The following is a 17,143-nucleotide window of genomic DNA, read 5'->3' as shown; positions in this document are numbered from 1 at the left end:
TGCTTCTAAATAATCAATGGATCAATGACCAAATAAAAACAGAGATCAAGCAATATACAGACAAAAAGGAAAACAATAACTCAACACCACAAAATCTGTGGGATGTAGCAAAGGCTGTGCTAAGAGGGAAGTATATTTCATTATATCCTTACCTCAAGAAAGAAGAACAATCCCAAATGAACAGTCTAAACTCAGAATTAATGAAACTAGAAAAAGAAGTACAAATGAGGACCAAAGTCAGTAGAAGGAGTGACATAATAAAGATCAGAGCGGAAATAAATAAAATCTAGAAGAATAAAGCAATAGAAAGAATCAGTGAAATGAGGAGCTACTTCTTCAAGAAAATAAACAAAATAGATACACCCCTAGCCAGACTTATCAAGAAAAAAAGAGTCTATACACATAAACACAATCAGAAATGAGAAAGGAAGCATCACTACAAACACCACAAAAATGCAAAAAAATTGTTAGATAATGCTATGAAAAATGATATGCTAACAAATTGGATAAACTAGAAGAAATGGACAACTTTCTAGAAAAATACAAGAATGAAAGGAAGAATTAATATTATCAAAATGGCCATCCTGCCTAAAGCAATCTACAGATTCCATTCAATTAAAAATTTAATATAAGAGGTATGTGGCTATTTAGAATTTCTAGCTTTCTTGAGTCAGTTTTGTTAAATTATGGTTTTTAAGGTATTTGTTCCATTTCATCTAAGTTGTTAAGCATATTGGCATAAACTTGTTTATAATATTCTCTTATCTTTTATGTAGAAAATTCAGTAGTATCTCCACTTTCTTGATGTTGTTTCTCTTTCTCCTTGTTCAGCCTAACTATTCATCAATTTTATTGATCTTTTTAAAGACTCAACCTTACCTTTGTTAATTTTTTATTGATTGTATGTTTTTGTCTCATTAATTTCAGCTGTTTGGGATTAGTGTGTTCTTCCTTTTCTAACTTAAGATAGAAATTTAATTAATTGATTTCAAGTCTCCTTTCTTTTCACATAAAGGCATTTAATGCTATACTTTCCCCTCTAAGTTCTACTATGTCTGCACCACATAAGTACTTAATATTTTCTATTATCATTGAGTTCAAAATATTTTCCAGTTTCTCTTATGATTTTTCTTCACTCCTGTAGTTACTTGGATGTATGTTAAGTTTCTAAATATTTGGGATTTTCTTGATATCTTGTTAATGATTTCTAGCTTAATTCCATTATGATCTGAAAATGCACCCTGAAGGACTTCAGTTTTCTTTTTTTAATTTATTGACACTTATTTATGCCCTGGCATATAGTATACCATGGTGAATTCTTCTTATGAACTTGAAGAGTGTATATTCTGAAATTGTTGTGTGTAGTGTTCTGCCTGGCATGTAGTAGTGACTAAATTTTTTTTATATAAATGAATTAACTATGATTGAACAAGTAAATGAAGTGAATAGAAAGGAACTGGTCAAGGGGCTAGAATGAAACTATGTAGAGAAAGGCAGAAACCTGTGTAGCTAAGTTGAAAATAAGAGGATGACTATAACTGAGGAAGCAGACATCCAGAGGATATAGGGGATGTCTGGTTAAAGCAGAGCATAAAATTTTATTTGTAGAACAGAACAAGGGCATGTGGTCTGAAACAAGGGGAAGGAGCAGACAGATGGGGAGAGAATAATAAATACAGGGAATCCCATCAGATAGCTTATACCTTCTCAGTGTAGGAGGAGGACATCTACTAGAGATGAATAAGGAACTTGGAAGGAGATACTTTGGGATATCCAATTAATAGGCAACTAGAATGAAGGGAAGGATTGGGGGTGGGGGTGGCACCATGGCTATACTGTGGCCAGGCAGCAAGAATCCGTCATAGGGGCAGTCATCAAGGGCTTCCCCTTCAGCAAGATTTCTGACCTGGACACCTAAAAGGTCCTTGGGGTGGGTTTTAGTTAGCCCTTAGCAGAACTTCCTAATAATTAAACTTTTCAACTACCAACTTACTGTAACAAATTCTACAGTAGGGCTTACTCTGGGAGCTACAGAATGAGTTACTTAAACCAGATTTGGAGGCGTAAGAAAGGCTTTCTGTAGGAGGTTGTATCTGAACTAAAGCCTGAAAGGAGGCTGGGATTATCCAGGTAAATGGGTGGGTTTGAGGACGGTAGAAAGAGCATAGTATTTAAGAGCCTTGAAAAATAGCTTGGCAGGCTTGCAGTTTAGAGGAGGAAAGAGTAAAAATAACGAAATACCATAACCACCCCAAAATCTTTTTTTAAAAAAGGTTGCTTTTAAAAATTATGAAATGTTCATCCCTGGAGGTGTTCCAGCAAAGGCAGCTGGCCATGCAGCACGGATGTTGGAACAGAAACACGTGGAAACTTTGGTTGATTTGGTGGGGGGATATTCATTCCCCACTCCTCCTATTCCCTTGTAGAAGGACTTCTCTGATTATGGCTCCTGGCCTCTCTTGATGACTATTTGGTGCCCCTGGAGGCAGGAGCTGGGTTTGCTCATCCCAGTCACATGTTCTGTCATTTCATGTGACCTCTGTGTCTGACACAGTCTGCTTTCTGCCACACAGTAAAAGGGGCAGTCCCCCAGTAATGCCAGTGACCAGAATGCCTAATTAGAGGGAAAATATTCTTAGCAAATCAATTTGTCTTAAGGCCTAAATGACATTCTCCAAAAAGCTTTATCAGGAATACAGCTGATATTTTGATCTCCATTCATACTTTTCATTGGAAGAAGTTTTTTTTTTTTAACCCCACAAAACCTTGGATGACATCTAAAGTCCTTTCCAACATTCAGGAGTCTATTATCCTGAATTATCAAGACAACCAAATTCAGCACCCTTGGTTTAAGAACACTGAGAAATATAAAGATGAGATTACTAATCTTTCCATCAAAAGGGGTTAAAAACAAAGAATAAATGCGGTTATTGGAAAATTGGCTTATAGGAAACTTATGTCCTGGTGATGCCAGAAACTTAAGTATACAGACATAAAATGCTGCTCAAGGTTCAATGAAAAAAATGCAGACCAGTTCATACAAAAGAGACATGTAACAAAACACTAAGATATAGGAAAGCAGAACACAATATTCAGAGGGAACACCAATTAAGATGAGCAATTGTGCAGGTAGTTAAATATGCCCACACTTTATTTGGCTATACTGGATTCTACTATGTAATATTCTCACAGGTATGTCACATCTTTTGAGACTTGTTAACTACACACCCTGTTGGTCTCTGTGGGTGATCCTAACCATAATAAAAGACTAAGAAGACAAGAGCAGAAGGGTAAAGGGGTGGAACATCTCAGAGAAATCAGCGCTGAAGAGAACAATGTTAGCAAATGCAGAGCCACAATCCAGAGTCTGAAAAAGACTGAGGTCTGCTTAATTCAACAGCATGAGCAAAATTGTCAAATTTCAGGGTGTGACATCTCAGTGGAATATTTTAGAAAGGGGAAAGAGTTACAAAGGGCAGTGGTTGAAGCACAAAAACACCCAGAAGTGTTCATCTATTTTGTAGGAGACCATTGAAAAATATGACAAATTGATATTGACCATTTGCAGGGGATACTTATAGGATAAGTATTTATTCCTGCAGACATCTAGACATCTAAAGGATTCCCACTGCTGCTCCACAAAGCAGACTACATGGAAACCTTTTACACCTTTAAAATATCTTTTAAAAATATTTTATATTCTGGGGAACTCTGAGTGCTTTACCCATGAAAATAAGTCTTTAAAGTTGGCAGGGGAGAGAACCCTTTACAGATGGAGGACTTGGGGCTGAAGGAGGTGAGTTCACTTTAGCAACCACCACAGGAAGAATACAAGGCACAGCCAGGGGCTGAAATCGCCTCAAACCTGAAAAGATTCTTAACTGTGCATAAAAGAGAATTGGAAAGTTGCCTGTGAGATTACACCTGGCCCAGCAGAGCATCCTCATCAGCATGCCAAGCTGGGCCTGAGAAAGCTGGGGAAAGAATCTTGCAAGCATAGGAAAACAGACAAATTTCTTTCTTCAAGCCTAATCTTACGATTTATATCTATCTATCCTAATGCCTCTCAGGTATTCTAACCATCTTATGCCTTTTAAGAGGGCCTCTGCATGGAGTTAACACTAGCAACTCCTCTTCTGATTAAACAAATCTGCCACAAAATAGCAGGCACTTTATGGACACAATGAAATCATCAAATTCTAACAGGAATTTTGCAAAAGAGTTTGAATGTTGGTGGGATAAAACATACCTTAAGTTTTCTTAGGCGTTGGAGAAACTGGGAGGACAGTTTGCTTAGAATACAGTGTTCTTCAAATAAAGGCATTAAGAAAATGTTAGTGAAGTGGAATTACTAGCTAAAGCATAAATTTAAAATATTACACTATTGAGGTTAAAGGATAATTCTGAAAAAAAGGTCAAAATCATGACTCTCATCAAATACAAAAATGAGGACAGGTTTAAAATTTTATTTAACTCATTAATGAGGTAACTGGTAAGATGTTACAACCAGCTCAAAGGAGAATCCAGACAGACACATTTATAGATAAGGAAGATTGAAATGAATGTGTAAATGGGAGGAAAAACTCATCTTTTCCACTGTGGTTAATGAAGTCAACTGAACCTCTATGGGGCAGAATTCACACATCTATAACAATAATTATTTTGTTTTGCTATCAGTTACCTACAGCTGACAGAATTGTAAAACAGCTCTGTAGAATCAGAATTAGATAACCCAAAATGGTGTGCTATTGATAATGCATAATTTTCCAAGGTAGTACAATTTTTTTCCTACACAGATCACTGACCATCTTATTTATTGCTCTATTTCCCCAAACCTGGTACAGGGTAGATGCTCCATAAATACTTGCTAAATGGATAAATGTCTACTATGTATCAGACATTAAGCTAAGCTCTTCATATGCATCATCCCATTAATCTTCCCAACAACCTTTTAAGATAAATATTATTCTCATTTCATTGGTGGGAAATTAACTTGTGCGATGTTATATTGCTATTACTTGTCAAAAGTTGGGGGTGGAGGGCAAGGGGGCAGAATTTGACTCAGGTCTGCCTTAGAAAGGCTGTCTTTATTTTCTTTTAAAGAAAATTTCTTTTAAAGAAAAATATTTCTCTTCCATTTAATACATGTCTTTTTTCTTTACCATCATTGTACCATGTGCCTCTAAATTAAGGGATTGTTTACATGTTACATTGATATCACATGCTTCCTTGATGAACATGATATTGGAGAGTCTTGCTTTAAGAAAAATAAATGAGCAGTACGCAAGAGAATCTAAGCATAAATAAAAGATGCAATGAACATCTTTATTGCAGCCTTGCAGATAAGCACAGGATATTTACCAGCCCAGACTTCTCCCCTGCCTCCTTGGGTGGCCATTTCCCAATTTTCAGGATAATAAAGATAGATGAATTAAAAATCATTTATGTGTGTTATTTTCACAGAAATCAGAAAAGCATGTAAGAAAACAGCAGCAGCTAACATTCATTGTATGCTTAGCACCTTCACGGCATCACTAATGGGGGTGGGTATGATTATCATGTCCTTTTTACAGGTAAAGAAAGCTAAAGTGCATTTGTCATCACTGCTCTCACCCTAAGTCCCTCTATGTATGCACAGGCTGCTAAGGTTTGCGGCGTTGTCACATGTCTTGATGTTTTATGACTTCTCTGCCCTGTTTATCATAGCCTCTAAGAGTACTAGGACTCCCAGAAATTTCAGTACCATAGGGCTGGGAACTGCAGGCTGGCATAAATCCTGAAAGCAATTTCCTAGCCACTTGGCACTTGTGATTACCTGGGAATTTTACATTCACCCTTGGAGAGGTAAGAAGCCAGAGAAGAGGGGAGGAGAATGGTCTTTGAGGCCTCAAATAGGTGAATATCTAAAAGTTAATCTGAAACCATTCTCTCTGTTCCCTAAATCCCCAAATAATTCCCTGACTTCTTTCCTTGTGAGAAAACAGGCTGCCCTTAGAATAAAGTAATAGTAGGTTTTAGACATCTCCAGATGAGTCTTGACATGAATAATAGTGCAATGCTGGCACATAGGAGGTGTGAACAAATGGCTGACTTCACAATTACTTGTATTATTTCATTTAATCTTCACAAGAACTCTCTGAGGCAGGTACTATTATTAGCAATATTTTGAAGAGGAGGAAGTGAGGTCAAATAACTCATCCAGGTAAAGCAATTTCCCCAAGATCCCAAGAAGGTTGGGATTTACCAATACCAGCTATATTCCACGGAGACCAAGTGTGCCACCAAAAATAAGGTGACAGTTGTTAAAACACATATCTCATTTGCATACCCCTTTTCCCTCATGTTACATAACAGAAAGCCTTGGGAACTAGTACCATTAATCTATCAGCATTGAAGCATGAGATCTTTATTTCTAAGGGGCATAACACCCATTCTCTTCAAACTATTATAAATGCTTATCCTTCCCTCAAGGATATCTCGTAACTCCCATCCCTAATAAAAGATAACACTACTTTCAAATAAGATCATGAAAAAGGTTTTGCCATTACTGTTGCACAGGCATTAATATACATTAAGCAGACGTGACCTAAGGAAGGCTGCTATAATCAGCCAAATGGTCACTAACTGATTGATGACTTTTAGGGATGGAGTAATTGTTCCTTTATGGGATTTTTCTTATATTCTTAAGGGGGAACTAAGAGAAAAATCTAGACAATTGGACTCTAAGCTAAGTTCTGACACTACCTTCAGGATTTCAGGAATTTCATCCAAAAGGACCATTACCTCTAGTTGGTAGGGGAGAAAGGAAGTGCATTAAGGACCATTTTTTAATTTAAATTAGGAGGATTTCACTCTCTGTTACTCAGTTGGAGCTACCCTTGATTGAGTTCCTTACGTATTTAAATATTAGCATCTTGGTCAGCGGGAATCCATGATAATCTAGCTCTGTGTTTTTAAAGCAGGATTTAGTATTAGAATGCTTTTCACCAAATCAAGATTTTGTACATTTTGAATACGTAAAACAGCTTCTCTGGTTGACATACCCAGTCCAATCCAAGGCACACCCTTTGCCCCTTTGGCAACCTCTAGTGTACCCAAGGGCTCCAGGGAACACACTTTGAGAACCACCCATCAAGTCTTGCTCTAGGGAGGTGTGATCTGCACCAGATTTCAGAGCTACAAGGTAAGAACTGAAACTGCAAAAGTACTGCTTACTGTGTCCCTTTCCAAAGTAACAGGAGTGAATAGAATATAGAGAGGTTAGGATTTCTGACAATAGAAAGAATGAGTTTGGAAAGAGGCTTGACATCTAGAATGCTGAGCTAGAGCAAGTCCCTTTCCCATTAGAGGATCAGTTTTCTCTTAGAAAACAGGAAGAATCTGGATTAGAATCAGGACTTAACATTGTCTCCTGGAAGCACAGTTTTGGTGCATGGAGCATGTTCCTCCGTCCTGTTGTTCATGGCCATGTCTGCAGAAGAGGAAGGAGGGAGGCTACCCACATACAAGCAGCATTTCCAATTCAGAGACATGATCCTAAGGACTTTCACAGTTCATTATACTGTCATGCTTCTTGACCTCTATATATAATACCCAAAGCCCCTCCATCTAAATGGAGTCATAATTTGTGCTTTGAAGGTATTCATCTCATGGGCAGTGAGCATTATTATATTCACTTAAAAATTTTCCTATTTAGAACATTTGCTTAACCAACTTAATCTAAAAGACTTTCCCCCTTTTTCTTCTCTAGGACAGTACACTCTTATTTTTTCTAGAGTCCCCTATACTTTTATAAGGGACACTCAAAATTCATGCTTCTCTATAATAACCAGTTATGCTTGTTAAGTAGCATAGCTCATAGGGACCTGGAATTTCACCCTCCTTTTAAAGTAAACCCGTGCCAGAAAATTTCAGCAGGAAGATGCTGTTGCATTCTAAGGGTGTGGGAAAGGCTACTGTGGTGGGGACCGGGAAAAGGAGCACGATATTTTGGATACCGCATACTTTACCAGTTATGTCATGCTGTTTGAATGACTCACTGTAGATCTGATACTGATTTGGACAATGTTTCTTCAGCCACTTGCAGACATCCTGCTGAGTCCACAGAGCCACTGGCTTTGACAGCTTCACTGTAGCCGACTGAAAATGAAGAAGGAAAAGGAGGTCTGTTAATGCCAGCCACACACCTAGAAAGGCATCCCTGTCAAAGTCCCAGAGCGTGGTAAAGGCTACAGATAGGCTGGATTCTCTGAGGATAAATACCTGGCTTTTCTCCTTCTAACCTCTACAGACCTTCTCCATATGCCTGAATCCAGACAGGAAAGGTCCGGGTGGAGAAAAGGCCATGCAAATTATTCCTATTCTCAAGTTATCATCTCTGCTGGGAAAAATCTCCAGGAAGTAGTGTTTTCTGATGAATACTCTAACAACACAATGGGGGTGCTAAGCAATTAGTTTTTAGGGTGCCCCCAAGTGGCCTTTCTCTGTATTCCAAGAAAGTGGCTATTTCTTGTTCTCTTAATAATCTCTAGGGCCTATAGTGCACACTGGCCCTCTAATAATCTCTAGGGCCTATAGTGCACACTGGCCCTGGAAGGTGGTAATAATTATCTTAGGAATGAGCACTATAGGATTTAGACAGCTGCATACTTAAAGGCACAAGTCAGCCTGGGAGCTCTGGGCTTCGGGCGGTCCTGTACCGTCTAGGAATGAGTTATGCCACAGAGGGAAGCAAAAAGTCAATTCCGCCAGCACGTCGAGAATGGGAATGAGAAAATAGGGTAACTAGAACTTATGTAGAAGCCAACTAATCATGGCCTTTTATTGCTCACTGGATCTTTCAGTGAGGTGTCTGTGAAACAAAGCAAAAGAAAATACAGAGGTGCGGAGGACTCAGCCTTTGACAGATGGCAGGTTGTATGCTCATTAACTAACAGGCATCACTCTGTGCTGGATTCTGGTTTTCCTCATGGATCCCAGGAACTTGGCTGAGGCAAGATGAAAGCTACCCGTCATTTTTATCATTCTGGATCAGTGTTTGCCACAAAGGAGGATGATATTGATAGTTCTTTAAAGGATGTTGGGTGGCAATACAGACCTGGCCTTAAATGTCACTGACCTTTTCAGTAAGGATCATTTGCTTTCATTTCTCTCTCAGTCTTTCAGATTAAGGCAAGGGGAGAGCCTCGATTTTGTGTAAGTGTGATTTAACATCTTTTAACACTTGCTAAAATGTTTTCTGACAAACAGCGCTGGCTTCAGCCTCAGAACTTACACTGGAAAGCAATATACGTGACATGTAAGAACTGTTCTATTTTTATTTAAGGTTGCTTTTATTTTATGGCAAATTATGGCCAAAATAAATCTGATTTTCAGTAGTAGTATCTTGTTTGCTTTTAAAACTAATTTGAATAACAAAGCTACCACCAGTGAGTCAATTTTAAGAAAAATATTAGAAAGTGCAGATGGAAACAATAATAAAAATAGTGGGAGTGACATGCATATGATTAAAGTTTGGAAACACTATGATTCTTTGGGTCATCATTTACAAAATAATTACAAATAATGTTTATCACTTTTTACTTTGTAATTTTTAAAATTGTGGTCGATAGTATTTTTCCAAAGTTGACTTTTATTATATATGTACACACACATACACACATATATATCCGCTTCCCATTCACTGTGACTGGTATTCCTCCACGGATATTAGGGTTGGTGCTCCCTCTCCTTGAATTTCGGCAGGGTCTGTGATGGTCCTCACCAATAGAGGACAGTGGGAGTATTGCTGTCTATGTGACTTCTGAGGCTAGGTCATAAAAAAGATACAGCTTCTGCCTGGCTCACCCTCTCTGGCACTCACCTTGGGAGCTCAGACACATGCTGTAAGGGATCCCATACCACATGAAGAGACCGTGTGTAGGAACTGTGGCCAACCACCCAGCTGAGGTCTCAGCTGACAGCACCACGGACCACCACACAAATGAGTAAACAAGCTGCAGATGATTCCAACTACTGGCCTTCAACTCTTCCTGCTGAGGCCCCCAGACACCATGATGCAGAGACAAACCGACTCTGTTGTGCCCTGAGTGAATTTCTGACCTATATACTCGATGAGCATCATAAATAGCTGTCTTCCACCATTAAGTTTTGGGGTAATTTGTTTTGCAACCCTAGTTTCTGGAACACTCAGTTATATGCTTAGTGAGGCCATAACTTATAATTGTGCTCCCAGAGTGCCTTGCACTTAAAAGATGCTCTATACAGCCACAATGAGTGAATTAATGAGATGAAACCATTCTCGTGGAGTCTGTGCTCACAGATCTGCCTTACTATTTAATCAGAATTGCAAGTCTAGCTCTTGCTGGTCCTCATCCCAACTGTGTTGTGCTCACATGACTCCCAATCAAATCTGTCAGCCTCCTCCATCTACCCAACACCCTGAGCCACAGGCTGACAGGCATTTTTCCCTCTAACCTCTGTGTACAACCATTATCAACTTCTTTCCTAATTTTGATGAGAGAAGACGACTCTGGAATGGATGATGCAAATGAGTGAATGTTTTGCTGTTGTTCAGTTTTTTGCCTTTTTGCCCATCACTACTTCATTTCCTTTGCATGATTAGGAAACTAGAATTTTGGCTCTTTAGTTAGAAGTGCACTTACTAGCATGTTTCACAAGTCAGCACCTCTGAATCTGGCTCCTTCCTGCTCTAAAAATTTTCCTTCAGATTAGCTGAATGAGTTTGCAGCTGACACATCATTACCCTGCAATCCCTTGCAAGTCTCCTGCAAGGAAAGCTCATCACATCTTTTGAAAACTCCTATAAACCAGTCACAGAAGGCTATAAATTAGGAAGGGAAAGGCGAGAGGATAGAGTTGCTTATATACCAATATATTAAACTTCCTGGAAGGTCATGCTTCAACTTGTTCATTCCCTAGGGAACAGAGGACCCTCAGCACCAAGCCTATTACACTGGGCTTCAGGTGGAGCTTGACCTAAACATGCCAACTCAACTCGGAAAGCATCCTCACCAGCCCACCATGTATGCTTTTGTTACAGATTTTCCTTTTATCATAAAGCCAGGTGATCTGAGAACACTCAAGAAGCTGTCTTGCTTTTCTTCAGAATATACTCTTACTAACTGTAATTTGGTATCACTTGCTAGGGGAGCAGTAAACTCAATGTTCTAGGCCTAGATTTTTAAGACTGTATGAACTTACAGGGATACACCTTCACAGAAACTAGTATAACAAAATAAAATGGGGAGGGATAAAGATTCCTACTGTTAATAAGCATGGTTTGTCTCTTTTTAATAAGATTGTGATAAAAGTATCGGTCCCATTTATTAGCTGATTCTTAGCCTTGGCTTTCTTATGAGATTGTTATTAGTTTGCTCCACATTAACTTGTCAAGAATTATAATGACTCCAGTTCCCCCACTCGGCTGCTGCCTTTTGGATTCTCAGAGCAGACTTCCACTTGTTCTGCTTGAACTTCTCCTTGTGTAGCACCCCTGGTCAGCCTCGGTTACTTCTCCTTCTATCATAATGGTCCATGCCCAACTGTAACCTAGTTTTGGGAGTGAAAACCATAACCTGATGCTTTTAAAGAGCTTAAACTTTATTTATATGTGCAATTTGCAACAAAAAAGAGTATGCTAAGCTCACATCAATCTTTTTATCTCACTGGAAGATGCAAAGTTGTCAAACTTAAAAGCTCACAGAGTTATCTCAACCACCCTCCTTTTCTCTGCCACCCAATACTTAACACCTCTCTTTCCACCCAACTTCAGACGATAATTTTCTCCTATATGTTTTCCACAGTAGGACCCTAAACCAAAAGAATCTCTCTAAAACAGAGGTGGTATTTTACATTTATTGTAAACAGTAAATAAGTAAAGGAAACCTGCCTAAAGGCAAACATTAAAAAAGCATTTGCTCTGGTTTTCTTTCTCCATGCTCAGGTCTATGACATCATTCTCTGGATTTTTACAACCGTGGGAGACACTTTTGGTTTTTTCTGCTGCCCTGGAAGAGGCTGGAGGCAGTTTGTTATCTTAACTCCTATGTGCTGTGACACCAAGCAGTATCCCAGGCATTTCCTTTCTGAGTTGGTCCTGGCCTTTCTACAGATAAGCTGAAGTACATTTCAGCTGCCTTTAATTTTTATTTTATAGGGAGACCTCGCTTTATGCAAAAGACATATTTCCGAGGGAAAGGCTGTCTTCAGATTATTTTTTTTTGCAAGTGATTCCTATTTTAAGTTACCCTTATACTGTAAGTTTAGCTATGATTTATAGTAATTTCTGATTTTTATTTAACTGGAAAGGAGTCTTAGGTTTTTTCAGGTAAATGAAGTTTTCTGCTAGTAATCAAATATTTCAAAGAAGTTTGATACTGAAAGAACATATTACAAAATGCTTTTAAGGTTAAACTTTGTGATTAAATTATCCCTTAATGTCTCTGTAATCCCTTAATATAAATTCTCTTCTGCTTTACTGGGCTTTGATTTGTAAGAGAACACTTCAATTGCAAGCTCCCAGTGGCTGTACAAACTCAACTAGGTAAGCTCACGGGAAGCCCAGTCGGTTGATTACGCAGAGAGAAAGCAGCACGAATTGTTTATATCCACTGGCAGGTCAATGTGAGCTTTATGGCCAAATGTCAGAAAGTGATAAACATTTTTGCAGCATCTCCTTATAAGCAAGTATTTGCAGTTCTAAACATTGCTTCTTTCTTCCCTTACCATCCTGCAATGTCTTTTCTTTAGGTCCTGGTCTTCTCTCTTACTGGCTTAACCACTGTATAATCTTAAAATTGGAGAAAGGAAGAAGGAAAGGGAGGAAGGAAAGGGGAGGAAGGGGTGGGGGAAGGGGCAAGGGGAGGAAAAACACATAGAGTAAGCATTAATGTCAACTTTAGCAGCTTTTGATGTTCATTCACCCAAAATGGGCCTCTAAATATCAGGAATGATTGGTTAGTACACAGAATCCTTGGCTTTGAATTAATTAATTTATAAGTACTAATAATGGCTCTTTTGTCACCTTAACTCTTCAAGGAAGGAGGTAGTTAGAAAATTTTAAAGGGTCTCTTGTCTATTTTATTCTGTTCCCAGGGTAATTCATGAGATCCACTTGGTCATTCTTGGGTTTGAACCAAAATAGGAAGCTATTGTAACTTCGGGTCTCCCAAAGAGGTGACATTTCACTGCTACGATGTTTCCAGGTAAAAATCAAACACATCTCCTATTAGATAAGCGAAAGATAGATTTATGTTGTATTATTTCACATTTTCTATCTTTAATCACTGCTCTATCATCACCTGGACCACTTCATGCTTCCTGATTAGTGATGCTCATCTCTTCCCAGCAGTGACCCACTCCTAAGTAGGAGTAATGGGTAAGCAACTTTAGGAATTTTTCTAAATATACAATGTGGCATTATTAGTTTCTCCGACTGTTATTTACACAGGCATGTTTCATACCTTTTACTTTCTAGTTTCCTCCACAGGGTATTGTAGTTAGTATTTACTTCAAATTTGTACTAACTACAAAAATGAAATATGTTACTGAAGGCTAAACCTTATGATTTTTGTTTTTTTTTTAACCAAGACATGGCTCATACTGAATTTACAAGATATCTACAACTTTGAGCCTTCTTCAAATGAATTTCTGTCAATTTAGGACTTTCTTATCCTGAAGATAGATTTATAAAAACCTCTGTTTTATTCTGCAGGTTTCAATCCATCCTTTGAGATTCTTATCAACTAGTGTATTGGTTATTTTCCCATATTCACACCATCTATGTAAAAACAAACTCTTTGAGGTCCTCAAACTTTTAAGAGGGTGACAGGGTGCTTGGCGTAAAAGTTTTGAAGACCATTGTTCTAAGACATCACTGTGGTAGTGTCATTAAAAGAAAAAAAAAAAGGTAAGTTTGACATGACATGATTTTTCCTTTAACAGTGATGGCCTTTTTCATTCCTAAACGCCCAGAACCCAGATCACAGAAACTGAAACTGAAGGATTCTAAATAATCAGTAGATTCAAGTTTACAATGAAGGCAAGAATCCAATCCACTTTATGGCATCTAAAACATTGGTTAGTCAATCTGGACTATTATGAATTTATCAAGGTATGTGTGTAAACAATTTTGGATACATAAAGACCAAATGTCAGTCTTCTAATCACCTAATTGAAAATGATTACTATTTGTTTCTTCCTTTTTTGGAGCTGCACAATATTTGGGAAAACAATGACCAAGATTTAAGACTCACCCTGAAAATTCACAGCATCTGAAAATGCACCTGTGGAATGGGCTAGAACATCACTAATACATTCTAATGGCTTAATATGGTTTTTCATAGTGAAGCCCAAGTCAGACTGCTATCATCTTTCTCATGACTCTGAGTCTTGCCTTTGGAGCAATGCAAACCCAATCCTTTCACCACCCACTGCACTGATTTCCATTTCATACATCACAGTGTTGCTCATGCCTTATTTATTTGTAACTATGGTGTGCACTGATAAGTCCCAAATTATGTATGTCTCCATCCTAATCTTCTCCCTGAATTAAAGAATCTTATATAGAACTGATAACTTCACAGCTTCATTTTTGTATCTAGTAAGCATTTCAAATTCAATGTATTCAAAGCTGATCTCCTGTTCTTCTCAAAACCTCCTTCCTCATCTCATTTGAAAGAAACCCAATCCTTTCTGTTGTCCCAAATCTTGGATTCATTGTAGATTCCTCTCTTTTATTCCACAGCTAATCTATTGGGAAAACCTTATGGGTCTACTTTCAAATATATGCAGACCCCAGTCTCTTTCCATCACCAACACAGCTATAAGACTGATCAGAAACACTATCATGCCACACCTAGATTACTTCATCTTGGTAAGTAATGCACCTAAAGGTCATTCTGTTTTTCCCTTGACCTTACTTAAAATCTTTAAAATGGCTTACAAAGCCTCAAGCCATCTGGCTACCTAGTATCTTCGATGTGACTTTTACTATTCTTTCCCTAATACATAACTGGTTCACTGTACCAGCCTTCTTGCTCTTGCTCACAAATGCCAACTACATCCACTTCCTTTTCTGCCTGGCATGCTCCTCTTGCAGATACCTACATGGCTAATTCCTTCACTTATTTTAAGCCTTTGCTCAAATACTGACTCCTCAGTAAGTCCTATCTTGATCTCCCTATTCAAACATGTGGCTTTCCTCCCTCTGATGTTTCCAGTGCTCATTACCTTGCTCCACTGTTTCCTTCGTCACAACAAGTATCTAACATACTACCTGGCTCACTTATTTTTTCTGTTGTTGTTACTATCATCATCTGTCTCTTTCCACTGGCTTATGGTCTCCACAAGGGCAGGGACCTTTCTTATATCATGAAGAGTCTCAAACTTCAGAACAGTACCTGGCACATAGCAGGAACTTAATTATTTGTCATACAAATGAAAAAACTGTCTGGTCCAACTTCATGTATCATGTTTCTATATCCTAAAGTGTCAGAAAACTGGTTCAAGTCCCGGCTATGCTCTTGACATTCCCAGGTTAGGACTATAAACAGCTTTTCTTCCTGTTAAATTTCTCTTAAATTGAGCCAAAAATGTAAAGGCATTCTAGCACTATAATTCTTAGTAAAATCGCTTATATTTCTGACTCTCAATTTTTTGTCTTTTTCAATTGACACAAAGAGTGATGTAATGAAACAAGTTTGGCATTTGGACTCATGCAGACCTGGACTGAACGCCAACTCTGCCACTTATTACCACTGTGACCTTGGGCCTCTGAATCTTTCTAAACATGTTCTTCAATACACTGGGAATAGTATATATCTCATCAACTGTGGAAGGATTAAAATGGTTTACCTAAAGAATTTAAAAAATGCCTGCCACTTTTTGCTAGGTGTTCAGGAAGGTGTACCTCCACATCTCTTAAATGGCATTAATATGCTGATTTCACGACCCTGAGCTGCCAAAGCAATAGTGTAGCATAGTGGTCATGGGCAGAGTATTTTGGAGTCCAGCTCTCTCTAGTTGAGTCAGGCATTGTGAGATGCTGTTAGCTCTAGTGAGCTAAAACCCAAGGAAAAGAGCTATTAAGAAAGGAAGAGTATTTAAAGGCACCAATAGAAAAGATAGACATAAGGACAAGAAGAAAGTGATAAAACATTTAAAGAGGGAAGAAAAGAGAGATGGAAAGATAAAGATACCAAATTAAAAGGGTCAGAGGGATGTCCCTTCTTATTCAGGTCCACTTCGCTTGCAACTACATGAATATCACCTCATGTCTTTCAACTATAGGTCATGCTATTGGCTTCCCTCAGACTTAGAGTTAGCTTTTCCCTGTCTTTAGGGACAGTCATGCACCAAGAGTCCTAATCCCATGCAACAGATATAGCCCAAGCTTTCCAGGCAACTGGTGGAGCTATTTATAAAGGCACACCATCCAGATGTGTACACTCTACTGCTCATTAGTTGTGAAGCAGATGCTTGCATATAATGCTGGTAAGATCTGGCTCCCAAATGCATGCTGCTGAGCATGCCAGGTTTCTCACAATAAAACCTCATAGAGGGAATAAGCCGACTTGCATAGGCAGTAAACAGGAAACAACATGTCTCTGACATCCCAGGTGGCTCTCGTTATAAAGGCCTGCTTTTCCTATCAGCCCAGATCGTTGTGCCTGTCAAGAGAAATACAGAGGGAGAGGATCACACGGTACTTTGTGTCCACTCTTAGTACAGAAGAAAAACCTATCACTCATCTACTCAGGTGAGCACACCCTATGTGAGATGCTGTGCCTGCAAAAGGTGAAAAGACACACACACACTCTGAGCATGCACCTTATGGACAAACCCCTATGTGAAAGCTGGATGAAGGAAAGCATGACAAAAGCAAAAAATGAAAACAAATATGAACCATAAAAATGGTTAATGATCCCAGGAGGAGGATCAAAATGGCAGACTAGGAGGATCCTAAGCCCACCTCCTTTCCTGGACACACCAAAGCTATAACTACATATAGGACAACTCTCTCTGAGAATGAGCTGAAAACTAGCAGTATGTCTCTTCCACAGCTAAAGATATAAAGAAAAGCCACACAGAGATGGGTAAAAGGTGCAGAGATGTGGTCTGG

The 17,143-nt window shown here is 38.6% G+C and overlaps 1 protein-coding gene across 11 annotated transcripts in view; it reads right to left on the bottom strand.

Annotated features, from left to right (window-relative positions):
• SAMD12 (sterile alpha motif domain containing 12) overlaps positions 1 to 17,143 on the bottom strand; it is a 395,771-nt gene that overhangs the window by 196,289 nt on the left and 182,339 nt on the right. For 9 of the 11 annotated variants that reach the window (XM_036876336.2, XM_057497806.1, XM_057497805.1 and 6 more), the window contains exon 3: positions 8,010 to 8,139. In XM_036876336.2, coding sequence (XP_036732231.1) covers positions 8,010 to 8,139 — 130 coding nt within the window. The remainder of the gene's footprint in view (positions 1 to 8,009; positions 8,140 to 17,143) is intronic. The other 2 variants (XM_036876340.2, XM_057497807.1) reach the window with 1 other exon arrangement.

Source organism: Manis pentadactyla, chromosome 3 (assembly GCF_030020395.1).
Source record: "Manis pentadactyla isolate mManPen7 chromosome 3, mManPen7.hap1, whole genome shotgun sequence".
NCBI lineage: Eukaryota > Metazoa > Chordata > Mammalia > Pholidota > Manidae > Manis > Manis pentadactyla.
This window is presented reverse-complemented; position numbering and strand designations above follow the sequence as displayed.